Source organism: Carcharodon carcharias, chromosome 18 (genome assembly GCF_017639515.1).
Source record: "Carcharodon carcharias isolate sCarCar2 chromosome 18, sCarCar2.pri, whole genome shotgun sequence".
Taxonomy (NCBI): domain Eukaryota; kingdom Metazoa; phylum Chordata; class Chondrichthyes; order Lamniformes; family Lamnidae; genus Carcharodon; species Carcharodon carcharias.
In genome coordinates, this window is record NC_054484.1 from 31,875,727 (window position 1) to 31,892,502 (window position 16,776).

The 16,776-nt window shown below is 42.6% G+C and overlaps 1 protein-coding gene across 2 annotated transcripts in view; it reads right to left on the reverse strand.

Moving 5' to 3' along the window:
* epha3 (eph receptor A3) overlaps window positions 1-16,776 on the reverse strand; it is a 269,035-nt gene that overhangs the window by 8,115 nt on the left and 244,144 nt on the right. For both annotated transcript variants that reach the window (XM_041210805.1, XM_041210804.1), the window contains exon 16: window positions 7,328-7,483. In XM_041210805.1, coding sequence (XP_041066739.1) covers window positions 7,328-7,483 — 156 coding nt within the window. The remainder of the gene's footprint in view (window positions 1-7,327; window positions 7,484-16,776) is intronic.

Here is a 16,776-nt window from a genome sequence, read left to right on the forward strand (position 1 = left end):
ATGAGGTTGTGCAATATGTGCTATAATTTTAAAAATTCTTTCATGGGATGTGGGCGTCGCTGGCTGGGCCAGCATTTATTGCCCATCTCTAATTGCCCTTGAGAAGGTGGTGGTGAACTGCCTTCTTGAACTGCTGCAGTCCATGTGGTGTAGGTACACCCACAGTGCTGTTAGGGAGGGAGTTCCAGGATTTTGACCCAGCGACAGTGAAGGGACGGCGATATATTTCCAAATTAGGATGGTGAGTGACTTGGAGGGGAACTTCCAGGTGGTGATGTTCCCATGTATCTGCTGCCCTTGTCCCTTTAGATGGTAGAGGTCGCGGTTTTGGAAGGTGCGGTTGAAGGAGCCTTTGTGAATTGCAGCAGTGCGTCTTGTAGATAGTGCTCCTGTGCATCGGTGATGGAGGGAGTGAATATTCCAGGTGGTGGATGCCAATCAAGTGGGCTGCTTTGCACTGGAAGGTGTTGAGCTTTTTGAGTGTTGTTGGAGCTGCACACATCCAGGCAAGTGAGGACTATTTCATCACATGACTTGTGCCATGTAGATGGTGGACAGGCTTTAGGGAGCCAGGTGCTGAGTTACTCACCTCAGAATTTATCTGACCTATTCTTGGAGCCACAGTACTTATATGGCTAGTGCAGTTCAGCTTCCTGTAAATGGTAACCCCCAGGAAGTTGATCAATGTTGATCGAGGAGTTCCGAAGAAGAGTCACATTAGACTCGAAACATTAACTATTTCTCTCTCCACAGATGCTGTCAGACCTACTGAGATTTTTTCCAGCACTTTGGTTAGTTTATTTGGTTAGATTGTCTCTTGTTGGAGATGATAATTGCCTGGCACTTGCACAGTGTGAATGATGTTTGCCATTTATCAGCCCAAGACTGAATGTTGTCCAGACTTGGTGCATATGGACAAAGACTACATCAGTATCTGAGTAATCGCGAATGGTACTGAATATTTTGCTTGGATAGTGTTGAGCTTCTTGAGTGTTATTCGAACTGCATTCAACCAGGCAAGTGAAGAGTTTTCCATCACACTCCTGACTTATGCTTTGCAGATAGTGGACAGGCTTTTGATAGTCAGGGGGTGAGTTACTAGCCTCAGAACTTTGAGCCTCTGGCCTGCTCTTGTAACCACAGTACTTATATGTCCAGTCCAGTTCATTTCAGGTCAATGGTAACCCCCAGGATGGTAATGCCATTCAGTGATGGTAATGCCATTGAATGCCATGGGGAGATGGTTAGATTCTCTCTTGCTGGAAATGCTCATTGCCTGGCACTTGTGTGGTGTGACTGTCACTTGCCACTTATCAGCCCAAGCCTGAATGTTGTCCAGGTCTTGCTGTATATGAACACGGACTATTTCAGTAACTGAGGAGTCGCGAATGGTGCTGAACAATGTGCAATCAACATTCCCACATCTGACCTTAAGATGGAAGGAAGGTCATTGATGAAACAGCTGAAGATGGTAAATTACTCACCAAGAAACTGGACGGAATTTTACTGGACCCAAGAGTGACAGGTTGGGAAGCCGGAGAGCCGGGAAAATAGAGGGAGCCACATTGGAATGGCTTCCCGACTCAGTCCAAAAATTGGGAAAGTTTCCCAGTGCTGGGACCAGGGCTGTAGCTTGGCTGCCCACTGATTGCAGGCGTAGCAATTTTGTATAATTAAAGGCCCAATTAAGGCTGATTTTCCCAGGCCACCAGCATTGAGTCACGAAAAAGCTGGAGGGGTTTCCCTTCCATTCACTAGGTCTGCATGAGTGGTACTTTAAAAGGTAAAGTTATGCTCTCCCCTCTGAAGGTGCCTCCATTTTGAGGTGACCTTGCATTCTGCTAGCACCCTCAGCGACAATGCTGGCACATCTTTCAGTGGGACACCTGAGGCTCCAGAACTGCTGGCCCTCTAATTGGGCTGGCATCATGGCAGACCCACTCTCTAGCTGCCTCCCCACCCTGTCGGCTCTTAATTGTCCTCTCTTGGCAATGTCACAGGCAAAATCACGTGTCACATCCATTGGACTCCTGACTTACCAGCCCAATGATAGGACCTCCATCACTTTGGAAAAATCTCACCCACTAACTCTTGGCCTGTACATATACACACACTACATACTATACTGGATATAGTCTCCAACAAACAGCTTCCTCACGGCTGCTATTGCCACTGATAACTAAGGTACTGCTCCTCTTCCTCCAAGTGTTGCTGCACCCAAATGAAACCATCTGTAGTCAGGCTAATGATAAGCAAGCAAGATTAGCGAGGGCAAAAAAACAGCAAAAAAATGTGAGATAGGTACAATCTGGGAGCTGGAAACTGGAATGCAAACAGCACAACAATACACAGATCCTGTGACCCAAATATCTGTATCCGAGTGGTCCTTTGTCACTTCAGTTGCCTTTAAGAGACCAATCCCGTTAGTTTTACTATCAAAATGGCGCTGGACAGGATGACGGGATTTTACATTAAAATCGTTTTGGGATTCTAATTGCCTCACAGAACCAGAACTTAAGAGGTCCAAATCTTTTTATCGGCATAGATTTTGTGCTCTGTGTTAAGATGGTGGCCTGTGGGAAGGTAGCGGAAAAGGAACCCTAAGTCTTCTATAACAATTTTAATCACCTGCCTAAGCTGTTCCTACTCAGAGGGCCTGGTTGCAAACCCACTTGTAATTCAACAAGTGACTTAATTTGAACTGTCCTAGTATTTGAAGAATGGTGCTGAGATGATGATTTACTTCAAGAGAGTTGTCTGGACTTACAGAGCCAATTTAAATCTCTTGGCTGAGTGATTCCATTAAGCAGTCAGCACTAAATGTTAGGCAGGTTTTATGACTTGCACTTAGTAAGTGATTCTGTTTCATTGATATCTGATGCTCCGTCCATGTAATAATAACTACCATTTCCTCTTGCCTTGGCATCCTTATAAACAGTATCAGTTCACCGAGAAATTAGATCCTTGGATTTGGATAACCAGAAACAATGGAGAAAAATAGCTCATTCACAAATTGTACCACAGCCATTTTATCCCATTTATGTGGCAACTCAGACCAAATGTAATAAATGTAAGCTGAAAGAAGTACACAAAGGTGATCAACATTCTGAAATGTGCATGTGCTCTCAAGTGAAGTCTGGTAGTGGATTAACCATGATCACTCTACTGAGTATTAAAAATTGGAAACATTTCATGGCTGGGTTGAGATTATCTATTAAGCCTTATGCTTGGAACCATATTTGGCTACAGATGGAGACAGTGGGCAATGGTTTAATGCGCTGCAGCTTATATTTAGATCCAATACATGTTTATCTCGAATGCACTGTATAATGGATCAATGCTACACATTTGTTCCATTTTTTTTAAAGATGGTTTTCCTTTGCTGTTCAATCCGATGCCATTGGCCTCTCAAGGAAAACCAAAAGAGCAAGAGAAAATGATGAACTAATTCAGAACTCTCTTAACCAATGAGAGAGCTGGCTGGGAGGGTTTCTATGTCTAATTCAATGGGGGAGATTTGGAGGCCTTCCAGCTGGCAGAAAAGGGTTAGTATGCCCCTGCAAGTGGTGGAGCTACAATTCATTGTCCCATTCCTATCTACGGTGAGGCCAATACTATATTACTAAGGAACTCCCGCCATGCAGTTGGAGTGCTCACCTGAATCAAGGCGATATACTCTTTCTCGGATGTGAATCGTGATCCTGTGACAGACCTGGGGCCTTATTTGCCATTGTAGGGCTCAGTTGGATAGAGTTTGAATCATGCCCACCTGGTAAAGTTTCAGCTGGTAGCCCAGACAAGGTGAAGGCCACAGAGTAAGTTTGAATTTATTTTTGTGGTGCTTGGAGTAGCAATAGTAATCCCCGAAGTTCCACAAATGGGCATTCACCACACTTGGTTCTCCCTCTATTCTCGCCATTCTCTTGAGTGGAACTTCCAACCCCCCACCACTCCACCCCAACCCGAAAACTATGGATAGCAGACAGGCCACTCAATGTCACAGTGGCAAAGAGCAAAGAGCTGCTAAGGGACACTCATTGGTCCTCTGCAGACCACTGGTCCCAAGTTCATGAGGCTCAGGCCTCAAAATGGATGGAGAAAAGACTAGTCAAATGGTACATTAAAACAATATCATCTTTAAATGCTGCTGCCAGTACTTAGGTGGTTAGCTTTTATTCATAAAATTGTAGACATTTATAGTAAGGTTAAGTCAGTTGTTTTGCAAGGCAGATTTATTGGTAGCTCAAGATGCCTTTGAAGCAGAATGCTTTTAAAGAAAATTAATAATAAAACAATCAAAGAACCAAAAGGAATGCAATAACAGATTAAGGCAGCTCAAACCCACAAAGGCCAGGGAGCTTCATGCTCAATCAAAAACACTGGTTTCTCCATTTCAGTTTATAATTATTACGGAAACATAATGTTCAGTTAATGTTTTTCACAGGACTTGGAGGGTTAAGTGTGTCAATTTAAGCTCTTTTATCAGAGTTGCAAAGCCCCTGGGCCCAGTACCATGAGCTGACTGCCTCTGAAAACCAGGGCACCACCTTCATACCTCTGTGGGAGTGTGCAGCCGACCTGGTCCTCTGATTGCATTAGTGAAGAAACAGTGAAAGGCAGAGATAATAGTGGAAGATTCTGTGGGTTCTGTGTGTGTTTGTGGGTGTACAACATAACCAGTGACTACACTTCAAAAGTACTTCATGGTTTGCAAAGTGCTTGAGGCCATTCTGAGGATAAGGTTGTGAAAAGTGCCATACCTTTATCTATTTAATCATGTATAAAAATTACAGTCCTCAGGTTTTTGAACAGCACATTAGTTTCAGGGACTCTATATCCAATAGTTTGCTTCCAAAATGCCACCTCTGACTCCCGGTCAAGCAGCGTCTTGATTTTAAAATTCTTACCCTTGTTTTTGCCTCACTCCTCCCAAACCTGTAATCTCATCCAGCTCCACAACCCTCCGAGATATCTGCACTCCTCCAATTCCAGCCTTTTCAGCATCCCGGATTTTAGTGGCTCCACTAATGGTCTGTGCCTAGGCCCTAAACACTGAGATTTCCTCCTTGAGCTTCTTTGCCTCGCTGCCGCCCTTTCCTCCTTTAAGACACTCCTTTAAACCTCTTTGATTAAGCTTTTGTTCATCTACGCTAATACATGGCTCAGTGTCAATCCTTGCTTGATAATGCTTTTGTAAAGCACCTTGGGACATTTTACTACATTAAAGGCAGTATATAAATACAAGTTTTCATTATTGTAAAGAGGGATTCAGAAAATCAGACAAATAGCATGTATAAGCACCCACAGCTTAGGCTCAGCTAAGGCAATTCATGTGGGACCATCGCAAAAGTGTCTAAATTCCATTGTTGAAATCTCCCATTAACTATTTTATCTGCAACGTTTGCAAAGAAACTCTACAGGAGAAAGGACATCTCCAATTCTCATTCAAGTAATCATTGCTCAGATGTCAGCCTGGACACGGAGTACGAATGGGCTATCCTTTTATAGCAGTGGAACTGAGAAATCGCAGAAAAAGCCAACACAGGCCAGCAACTACAGGCCAGTCAGTTTAACTTCAGTGCTGGGGAAACTTTTAGAAACAATAATTCGTGACAAAATTAATAGTCAGATGGACAAATGTGGCTTAATTGAGGAAAGCCAGCATGGATTTCTTAAGGGAGAATCATATTTCATTAACTTGCTGGAGCTTTTTTGAAGAGGCAACAGACAGTATCCCAGAGATCCAGGTTAACGCTCTGGGGACCAGGGTTCGAATCCCACCCTGGCAGATAGTGAAATTTGAATTCAATAAAAATCTGGAATTAAAAATCTGATGATGGCCATTAAACCATTGCCAATTGTTGTAAAAACCCACCTAGTTCACTAATGTCCTATAGGGAGTGAAATATGCTGTCCTTACCTGGTCTGGTCTACATGTGACTCTAGACCAACAGTAATGTGGTTGACTTTTAAATGCATTCTGAATAAGGACAATTAGAAATCAGCAATAAATGCTGGCCTAGCCAATGACACACATCCCACGAACCAATAAGAAAAGACTTTAGGAAAGATGTGAAGGCATTGGAGAGGGTGATTTGCATGAATAGTGCCAAACTCCAGTTATGAAGATAGAGTGGAGACGTTAGGACTGTTTTCCTTGGAGAAGGGAAGGCTAAGAGGAGATCTGATAGAGATATTCAAAATCATGAGGGGTCTGGACAGAATGGATAAGGAGAAGTTATTCCCACTCGTTGAAGGATCGGGAATGAGAGGGCATAGATTTAAGGTAATTGGCAAAAGAAGCAATGGATACGAGGAGAAACTTTTTCACACAGTGAGTGGTTAAGACCTAGAAAGCGCTGGCTGAGTGTGGTGGAGACAGGTTCAATCGAGGCATTCCGAAGGGAATTACATTGTTATCTGGAGAAGAACAATGTGCAGGGTTACGGGGAGAATGCAAGAGAATGGGACTATGCGAATTGTTCATTCTGAGAGCGGGTGCAGACACGATAGACCGAATGGCCTCCTTCTGCATGCAACAATTCTGTGAACTTGGTGTTCACCTGACCATCAATCAGGCCCAAAATGTTCCTTTACATACAATTCAGTTCTGTCTTTCTCATTTTACTTAACTGCTGAATGATCTTTACTTGGTTAATTTCAGTTTATTCTTTCATGGGATGTGGGCATCGCTGACAAGGCCAGCATTTGTTGCCCATCCCGCCAAACCATTTCAGAGGGCCATTAAGAGCCAAACGGCATTGCTGTGGGTCTGGAGTCACATGTAGGCCAGACCTGGTAAAGACAGCAGATCTCCTTGCTTGAAGAACACTAGTGAACCAGATGGATTTTTACATCAAACAATAATGATTTCATGATCACCATTACTGAGACCAGCTTTTCAATTACAGGTTATTAACTGAATTTAATTTCCAGCTGCTATAGTGGGATTTGAACCCTTGCCTGAGTCTCAGGATTATCAGTGCAGTGACATTACCACTACATCACTGTCGCCCCAGGTATCACATGAGCAAGGTATCGATTGATTCCAATTCTTTCCAGCACTGCACAACCTTAAGCAATGACATCGGCTTGCCTTGGTAGTAGTATTTCAATCATTAAAGCCAGATAGGAAGCCTCAATGGTGAAATAGTATCTTGAGTTTAGTGCTATAAGATGCTTGCAAATTCAAAGTTAGTATGACACTAGCAGTCGGATGCATGCATTCCAGTACTCAAGTCACTTATAGACTCTAGCACTTATTTCTACAGTTTGTTTAACCTCTTCAAAATGTTGTACTGTCACTGAGAAAGAAAAAGTGTCTTACTCTGAGGCCAATTTTGCCACCATGTCGCAGGAGCTATATCCTGCCCCCGTGAAACTATCCTTGTATTGTCCCATCCGGACACCGTCAAGCCAGTCACCCACGGAGCGGAAAGCTGTAACGTCTGTGTTGCTCCGGTCAAGCAGCAGATTTGATGGCCTAATTGGAAGGAAAGCAGGAAGCCAGGAATAAGTACAGAGCATCATGTGTGAAAGCAACAACTAGTAACAGCAGGGATTTCCAGGCTGCACGCAGCTTTTCAGCACAACCATGGAATTTGTTTGTCACTCTGACTTCATCTGCTCAAACTGTTAGATATAGTTTGATGGACCATTGCAATCGCCAGGTTTGAAACTAGCCAGTTTGTGCCTGCATTCTACTGAAGCAAAGTATCCAAATGAGGGCATTAGCAATATCTCAGAACAGCATGAATTTGAAAATAAAATATGTTTGTGTGCAGCTATTGCCTCGTTATGGGCATAACTGGGATATGCAATAGGATAGGCTGGGCCCTGCGCATGGAATTATCCATTGCCTCCAGCTGTCCACTGTGAATAACCAATAAAGATGCAAAAACCAACCTGAGGCAGTGCCACCCCACCAATATTTTTGTTGTTCACTATAGACCCCTTGACTCTGTAGGATGTTGTAATTGAGAACCTGCTTCACAACTTGACAACCCCAATTGACCTCTTCAGCTGAGACTGGAAATTTGATACTGGGCCAGAGTGGACTGATATTAACCCTGCTCAGTGGAAGCCAGATGAATGGCCAAGTAAAATGGACACAGTGACTTATTTCCTCCAATCTTAAAATGGGTTGCAGTGCTAATTTGCTCTTTTAAGTGGTGAGTGGGACATCTGATGGAAGCTATAGGCAGTCTTTCTTTAAATATGTAGGAGAGGCAATGATTATATCATCGGAGGGCAAACAGGGAAGCCATTTTGGCTTCTCTACCAGGCAGTAAACGGATCTAACAGGGGGCCTAGAAAAACTATATTTTTGTTTTGTTACCTTATGAGCCAGAGGAGCAGAAGTGCTCTTCCAGGCTACACTAAAAAATTTTGGGCATCAACTGCCCAGGACTTCCTTCCCCCTGTCTAACCTTAATACCCTTACATTTCAGGCATGTCAGCCTCCCATTGCCCAAAATCTTGCTCTCACCCACCAACCAGATAGCATTCCCCACTGTATTTGGGGGTCAGGGGGCAGGAGACTGGCCAAGGCCTGTGCAGAGAAGTCCTGGGATTTAAAATCTCTCCTGCTTCACCCTGCAGAGGGCCGGAGGATTTAGCATTTGTCTCGGGGTTCACCCACATGACCCCCACCGGAAGTTAATATCCATTCGTAGGTTTCCCACTCGATGGCACATGCACATTTCCTACAATCAGTAGCAAACTTTTGCTTTACCAGATGTTGCATTCTGCATTAAAAAAAAATCAAGGACAATTACTTTAATGAAAATTAACGCAAATGGCAATGCCTGGGAGAAATGAATTTCAGGTTACTTTGCTATGCATTAAAGGTTTGTCTATTGCTGTAGGTAAATAGGGACAGAATTTACAATGGAAGAAATTTATTCCTTTTATAAACATTTTTTGTTCTGTTCCAATGAAAAATGTGATATAATAAGGAAGCTAGGATCATCCAAATGAAATAACTGACTGAGTTCCTAGTAAATTGTGCTATAGATTTTTGAAGCTCACTGAGCTACTTTTTCATAACATTCATCACTTAACACCATGGGATCACAAAGTCATTTATTCTTATTATTGGCTCGCCTGTGGATATGTTCATAGTAGGTTGAATGACAAGCTGCATTGTAATGACAGGAGTTTACATGCAGAATGTAATGTATTATTCTGCTGTAACACACTATCCAGCTGCTAAAGTGGAGCTGTTTTTAATGTGGACCATCCCTTTAAGGCCTTAATAGCTTTTGGCAGTAAACATCCTTGGGACAATTGCAGATTAATTCCTGTGGTGAAGGAAGTTTGGAGAGTGACGGTGTGTGTAACTGCCTGACTCCTGGTCATTTTGCAGGTGTACCTCAGCAAAATCAATTAACCTCATTGACCTGAGCAAGATGTAGCTGCCTATCTTTCTCTTTCGTTTCATACTTCGAACACTGAGATGGGACATCGACACTGTGACAGATGCCTCAAAAACTTTTACATGGACTAATGGGTCTCCCTGTTGTGAGTCAGCTGTGGCTCAGTTGGCAGTGCTCTTACCTTTGAATCAGAGGGTTATGTGCTGAAGTCACATTGGGGCCTAATGTTAACTCTCTGCAAGTGAGTTAAAATGTCACCACAGATTTGGAATGCAAGAATTTAAGGTTGACTCTCCAGCGTAGTACTGAGGGAATGCCGCACTGTCAGTCTTCTGGATGAGGTGTTCAACTGAGGGCCCTCTCAGGTGGATGTGGATGATTCATGGCACTATTTTGAAGGAGAGTAGGTGAGCTAATCCTGGTGGCCTGGCCAATATTTATCCCTCAGTTAACATCATAAAAATAGATTATTTTGTCATTACATTGCTGTTTATGGGAGCTTGCTGTGCAAATATTAGCATTTCCCACATTACAACAGTAACAACACTTCAAAACTTCTCTATTGGTTGCAAAGTGCTATGAGACATCTCATGGCTGTGAAAGGTACTATTTGATGCAATAGTTTCTTTTCTTTCTTTGCTCGCAGTGAATCAGAGTGGATACTAAAATGCAAGGGGTGAAAACAGGCAACAGTGAATCAGCAGCCTGCTTTATACCACATCTGATTTTCTTCAATGGAAAGGAAAAGCCAGCTGCCAACTTGCTTTAAGCCTGTTTTGCACTATTCAACCAGGATAGCTAAAGTATAACAGGAAGTTAACACAAGGCTTACAGGAAGCGCTAGAGTTGACCTCAAAAAGGGACTTCAATTGACTGGGGTAAAAGGGTGGTTGGCTTATGCAGCTCCACTGCAGGAAAAGTGAAAAAGATCTGGCAACAGCAATCACACACAAAATGAAGTTTCTCCTTAACAAAATGAACCTGCTGCGAATGAGCAATTATCTGTATATTGTCTGACAGCAGAGAGTTAAAGAGGTCTGTATAGGTAAAAAGATAATAAAGACTACTGGAAGCTCCTCATTTGGGGATTGCAATTTTCCTTGGCTTTCAACAGCATTGAAAATTTGGAGTTAATCAATATTCATCTTATTTCATGGACTGACATTACTGCAAATTTTCAGAGCGTTAGCTATTATTCTCTGGAGACTGTAGATCAGGGCTAAGAAATTTTGATAAAAATCAATGCATAGATTAAACACCTTCCAATTCCTACTGCTAACGCTTTCCAACATTCTCTGAAGTATTGATTACCCTATTTCAATGAAGGCAAAAAGGCAAGCCCAGTACTTAAAAGAAGGAACCAGAACTCACTGGCTCCATCTGAAACCTGCAGTGAGGTTCTGAAAAACGCCTGCCAATAATCATTCATTTTTTTGTAGTTAATACTTGATTGTTCCCAAAAGTCAAGTATGAGCTAGTTTTACACAGTAATTATTTGCGCATAATGTTATGCCAGTAAATATGGGTTGGTTGTTATGGGGATAGTTGCAGATAAGAAATGATTAAATGTTATTCTTGACTGGTCCCAGGATGTTTGCGTACAATTTGGGCCTTTAGGCTGTTGATCACCATCAGCAGCCAGTTTGCCTGATTTTGCAGACTTAACATACATCTGGAGGTCTGATGTTACCCCCCCACCCCCACCCCCCTCTTCTCTCATAGATGTCTACAGCACAGAAGGAGGCCATTCAGCCCATCGTGTCCACGCTGGTCAACAAAGATCTGACAACAATAATCCCAGTTTCCAGCGCTTGGCCCAAAGCACTGGAGGCTATGGCAACACCAGTGAATATCTAAATACTTTTTAAATGTTACGAGAGTTTCTGACTCAACCACCCTTTTAGCTAGAGCATTCCAGACTCCCATCACCCTCTGGGTGAAACAAATTCTCCTCAACTCCCCTCTTAGCTTTTTACCTCTTACCTTAAATCTATGCTCTCTGGTTATTGACCCCTCTACTAATGGAAAAAGTACCTTCCTATCCACCCTATTATGCCCCTCATAATCTTATACACCCCTATCAGGTCACCTCTCAAGTTTAAGGCAGTTTACGGCTATCCTTCTCACTATTTACTACCCTACCAATTTTTGTGTCATCCATGAACTCCTTTGTCAAACCCCCTACATTTAAGTCCAGATCATTTATGTACACCACAAACAGCAAGGGCCCCAGCACCGAGCCCTGCAGAACACTAATGGAAACAGACTTCCAGTCTCAGAAACATTTCTCTACCATCACCCTTTGCTTCCTGCCTCTCAGCCAATTTTGGATCCAACGTATCACTTTGCCTTGGATCCCATGGGCTCTTACTTTCTTGACCAGTCTGCCATGAGGGACCCTTATCAAAAGCCTTGCTAAAGTCCACGTAGACCACATCAAATGCATTACATTCATCAACACTCCTGGTTACCTCTTCAAAAAATTTGATCAGATTTGTCAAACACAACCTTCCCTTAATAAATCCATGCTGACTATCCCTGGTTAATCTGTGTCTCTCCAAGTGCAGATATATTCTGTACCTCAGAATTCCTTCTAGTAACTTTCCCACCACAGAGGTTAGACTGACTGGCCTGTAATTTCCTGGTCTATCCCTTCCTCCCTTTTTTAATAATGGGACAATGTTAGCAGTCCTCCAGTCCTCTAGCACCTCACCTGTGGCCAGAGAGGACTTGAAAATTACTGCAAGGGCCCCTGATAGTAAGTCTGCCTTGCCTCCCTCAACAGCCTACGATACATCTGATCCGATCCACTTATAAGACTGCTAAACTCACTAGTACTTCCTCTCTGTATGTTAATTTCTTCTAATATTTCACAGTCCTCTACCCTGATGTCCATACCTGCGTTGTCCTTTTCCATTGTGAAAACCAACGTAAAGTATTCATTGAGGACTGTACCCACATCTTCCGGCTCCATACACAGATTACCTCCATGGTCCCTAATTGGCCCTACTCTTTCCATAGTTATTCTCTTGCTCTTTATATATTTAAAAAGCCCCTTTGGGTTTTCTTTTATTCTACACACCAATGCTTTCTAATGCACTCTCTTAGCTTCCTTAATTTCCTTTATAAGCTCCCCACTGCATTTCTTATACTCTTCTAGGGACTCTGCCGTTTTGAGCCCTTGGTATTTACCATAAGCTTCTCTTTTTTTCTGAATCCTGACCCTTATGTCCCTTGACATCCAGGGTTCTCTGGACTTGGTCCCTCCCTTTGTCTTTATAGGAATATATTTACCCTGTACTCTTGCTATTTCCTCCTTGAATGCCTGCCACTGCTTTGACATAGTTTTATCTGCAAGTAGCTGCCCCCAGTCCACGTGGGACAAATTGTATCTCTTCATAGTAAAATTCGCCTTTCCCCAGTTTAGAACTTTTATTCCCAGCCCAGCCTTATCCTTTTCCATAACTATCCTAAATCTAACTGAGTTATGGTCATTATCTCCAAAATGCTCCCCCACTGATACGCCTTCCATCTGACTGGGTTCATTTCCAAATATTAGGTCCAGGACTGCCCCCTCCCTTGTTGGGCTTTCTAAGTACTGGCTAAAAAAGTCCTCCTGGATGCAGCTTAGGAATTTTGCTCCTTCCTTACCTTGCACACTAAAATTATCCCAGTTAATATTTGGGTAGTTAAAATCCCCAACTATTACTGCTTTCTTATTCTCACACTTCTCTGAAATTTGACTACATACTTGATCCTCTATCTCTCCCTGACTGTTGGGGGGCCTATAGCACTCACCCAACAGTGTGTTTTTTTATTTCTACCCATATGGCTTCATTTGATGTTGAAACCCATGACCTGCAGCAGGATTGCTATCATGCTATGTTGATGGTTCGTGACAGGATATATTCATGCTCTTGGGGCTGGATATTAGCAATGTGCTTTTTAACTGTGCTGTTCCAGTCTGGCACATGGCAGCTGAGGGAGGAGGGGGGATGGTTGAGGGTTGGCGGGTGGGTGGGGGCAGAATATTTGCCTCACTAAGTTTGGCATAAGCATGCTATATCAGAGATTATGGGCAGCATTTTGCCCCCATCGGGCAGGTATGGCGGGCAGGCCCGGGGGTGATTGGGCCCTGACATGGATTTCATGCGTGGTGCAGCGCTCAGCAATGCCAGGGTGGGGGTGGGAGGAGCGCAAGCACAGAAGTGTGCACATACGTGGGGATGCGTGTAGTAAAAGCTCCCTGAGGCACAGAGCTGTCTCAGGGAACTTGAAGATTATTAACCATAAAAATAAAGATATTAAAAATAATGAAAACACGTCCCCTCATGTGACCCTGTCATGTGACTCTCTCACATGAGCAGGGACATGTTAAATATGAGTGCAAAAATTTAAAATTTTTTTTTATCATCGGTCGAAACCTCATCCCACCTGTGGATGATGTTTTGCCAAAAATGCAAAGGCCGCTTAGCCTTTTCACCAGATTTTTCTTTTCCCACCTATTTCCATTATTTTTAAATCTATACCTTTTATGCCCTTTTAGTCTTATTTCACCGCACCCCCACTAGAGCTATCTGTCCCTTGCTTGTCCTGCTATCCATTCTTAATTAGCACATTCTTTTAGATAATATCACCTCCTTCAACACCTCTTTGTTCTTTTGTCTGTGACATCTTTTGGTTATCTGCTCCTATCACTGCTTGCTTGTCCCTACGACCACCACCACCCCCCCCACCCCACTTCTCCCCCCACCCCCACCTTAAACCAGCTTATATTTCACCCCTCTTCTATTTTTACTTAGTTCTGTTGAAAGGCCGTGAGGATTCGAAATGTCAACTTTGTTCTTCTCTGCCGATGCTGCCAGACCTGCTGAGTTTTTCCAGGTATTTCTGTTTTTGTTTTAGCCTTTTCACCCACCTGCCAGCCAATTGGTTGGATGGGCAATGAAAAATTTGAGTCAAATAATTGACTAAGGGTCTTAATAGGCTGCTTGATTGTCAGCAGGTGTACTGCCGACTCCTGCGCCTGCCCGCTGATCAAAATATTGCGCTAGTGCGCGATGGCATCAGGATGCTTGCCCGACATTGTTGCACGTCATTTTACACTCGTTCGGGTCAGGTGCATACCTGCCCGTCAAGAGAAACATTCTGCCCTATATCTCACATTTATGTGGTCGGTAAAAATCTTAGGTGATTAAATGATGACACTTTATATAAATTGAAATGTTTCTCTCTGCTTCCTACTGAGCTAAAGGCCTACACAATTCATAAAATGCCTCCTACATGCCATACACCAAGTGCTATAACATGGCATTGTTAGAATTTAAGACATGGCTTTGATGGTTCCTGCAGCTTGTGAAAATGATATTCAAGTGAGACTCACATATGGACCTACGGCTCCCTGACTAGAACACACAGCTCCCATCTAACTTCTGCCAGGCCTGGTATCTGTTTAGTCAGCAACCATCTGTTTCTTTATGTATTTTACAAAAAGGTGAAGGGATCAGTCTTAATTTCAAACCTTGCAACAAGCATTCCAGCTCAGTTATATACAACATGCATGTACAAGCACACATACATATATGAATTAAGTAACTAATTCAAGGTTGCTACTTAATAAAGAGATATAGCAGAGATTAAAAAAAGATCAGTTGATTGCATCTTGATGATGGCTTAATATATCTGTCAGTGGTCCATTAGCTATGCAAGTTTAGGTTGTTTTGTTTACCATATATCAAACTGAGCACATATTGGAACATAATCCTATTGTCATACATGATTTCTTTGATGTCTAACTGAACTTAGGTCATCATCTTTTCCATATGTTGTGTCTGTCAGCTGTATGATTATTATTTGTTCAGCAGGGTAAGGATTAATCATGGCATTGATTTATACCAGGAGCTCTCCCAGTTGGCTGCACCATAACTTTGGCAGCAGACTGGCAGAAACCCCATTTACGTGCTGTGACCAGAGTTTCTGCTAACCTGCACTAATTGAGAGACACACCCCCTCCCGCCTACCCGACACTTCCTCACACCTGCCGTAGGAAAGTCTGGTGCTGCCAAACTCATCAGATTTTAAGGATTATGCCATGCATTATGAAATAACTTACTGCACTCCCTTAACATATCTCCATGTGGCCTATCAGTAGTGGGAAGTTTAGATTGCATTGTTTGCCATGTGTTTTGTTTGGAATTTGCCCAATTATTTTAAAGGAATTTTATCCAAACACATTGCATTCGCCATTAATACTGCAGGGTGTGATTTCAACCCATTGGCCGTGTGTTTTTATGAGATTTCACCCTGTTTGAGTGGTAAGAGCTCAAAACCGCTGCTGCATGCTGTCATTTTGAAACCTATTAGAAATAAACTCATAACTTGAAGATGTGTAAATGTTTGCAAAAATTTTTTGTCAAAAAATCTCTTACACTGGAGTGGAAATGGGCTTAACCTGTTAGAGAGAGAGAGACTACATAGCAAAATGGAGCAATAGCATCAATATTCAAGGAAAACCCTGGTCTGAATCATTTTTCGTTTCTCCTGACATAATTTTATCTGTAACATGAACACGAGATCCTCCTTCCAGCAGTGGGAAAATCAAGCTTACTTTATTATTCATAGGGCGAGTGGTATTGGTGTTTTGATACTAAAAATAAGTTGCTGCTGCTCCAGGTCCAATTTAAATTTATTTACTTTTGCAGGGCACATTCAAGCCTAGAAACTCCAGTCAGGAGTGTTATCAACGTTCACGCACTTACAGCACTTGCCTTTGCCCAACATTAACCGCTTTATTACCAATAGCTTTATAAACATTATAGAGCAGCAGAGCGAGCAATTCCATCCTAGTGTGCCAAGGCTTTGCATAGTAACATTGCCGATTGTCATTTCTACCATTTACTGTTGGAAACCGGAAAATGGATGAAAATTTAAATATTTATAAATATTTATTTGTAAAAATAGACAAGGAAATTCAATAAGTCGATCTGATTTAAAAAAAAAACATCTTTTTGAATCGGGTAACTGAAAGGAGGAAACTGAAGAAGCATTACCAAGTATACAGCTACTTAAGTGATCATGCTACTGATAACTGCAGTGAACTTAGACTCAGGCTGAAATTGTTTGAACTTATAATAAAATCTAAAATTATCAGCACTAGCATGCTCGGAGAGAATAGCATTTCCCCCCCACCCCCAACACCTCACCAACCCCCGACAACACTGCCCCAGTGATTGTAAAGATACTGGCTGCTTTTTTCCTCCTGAGGGAGGACATCTGGACAATTTAGTAATCTAAAGGAATTTGGATCTGACTGTGAAGAGTCTGTGATGTCTCAGTGCGAGATCCCGGGAACGGTGGTATTCCGGAACAGTTGCATGCATCGGCATGTGACCCAGATGCC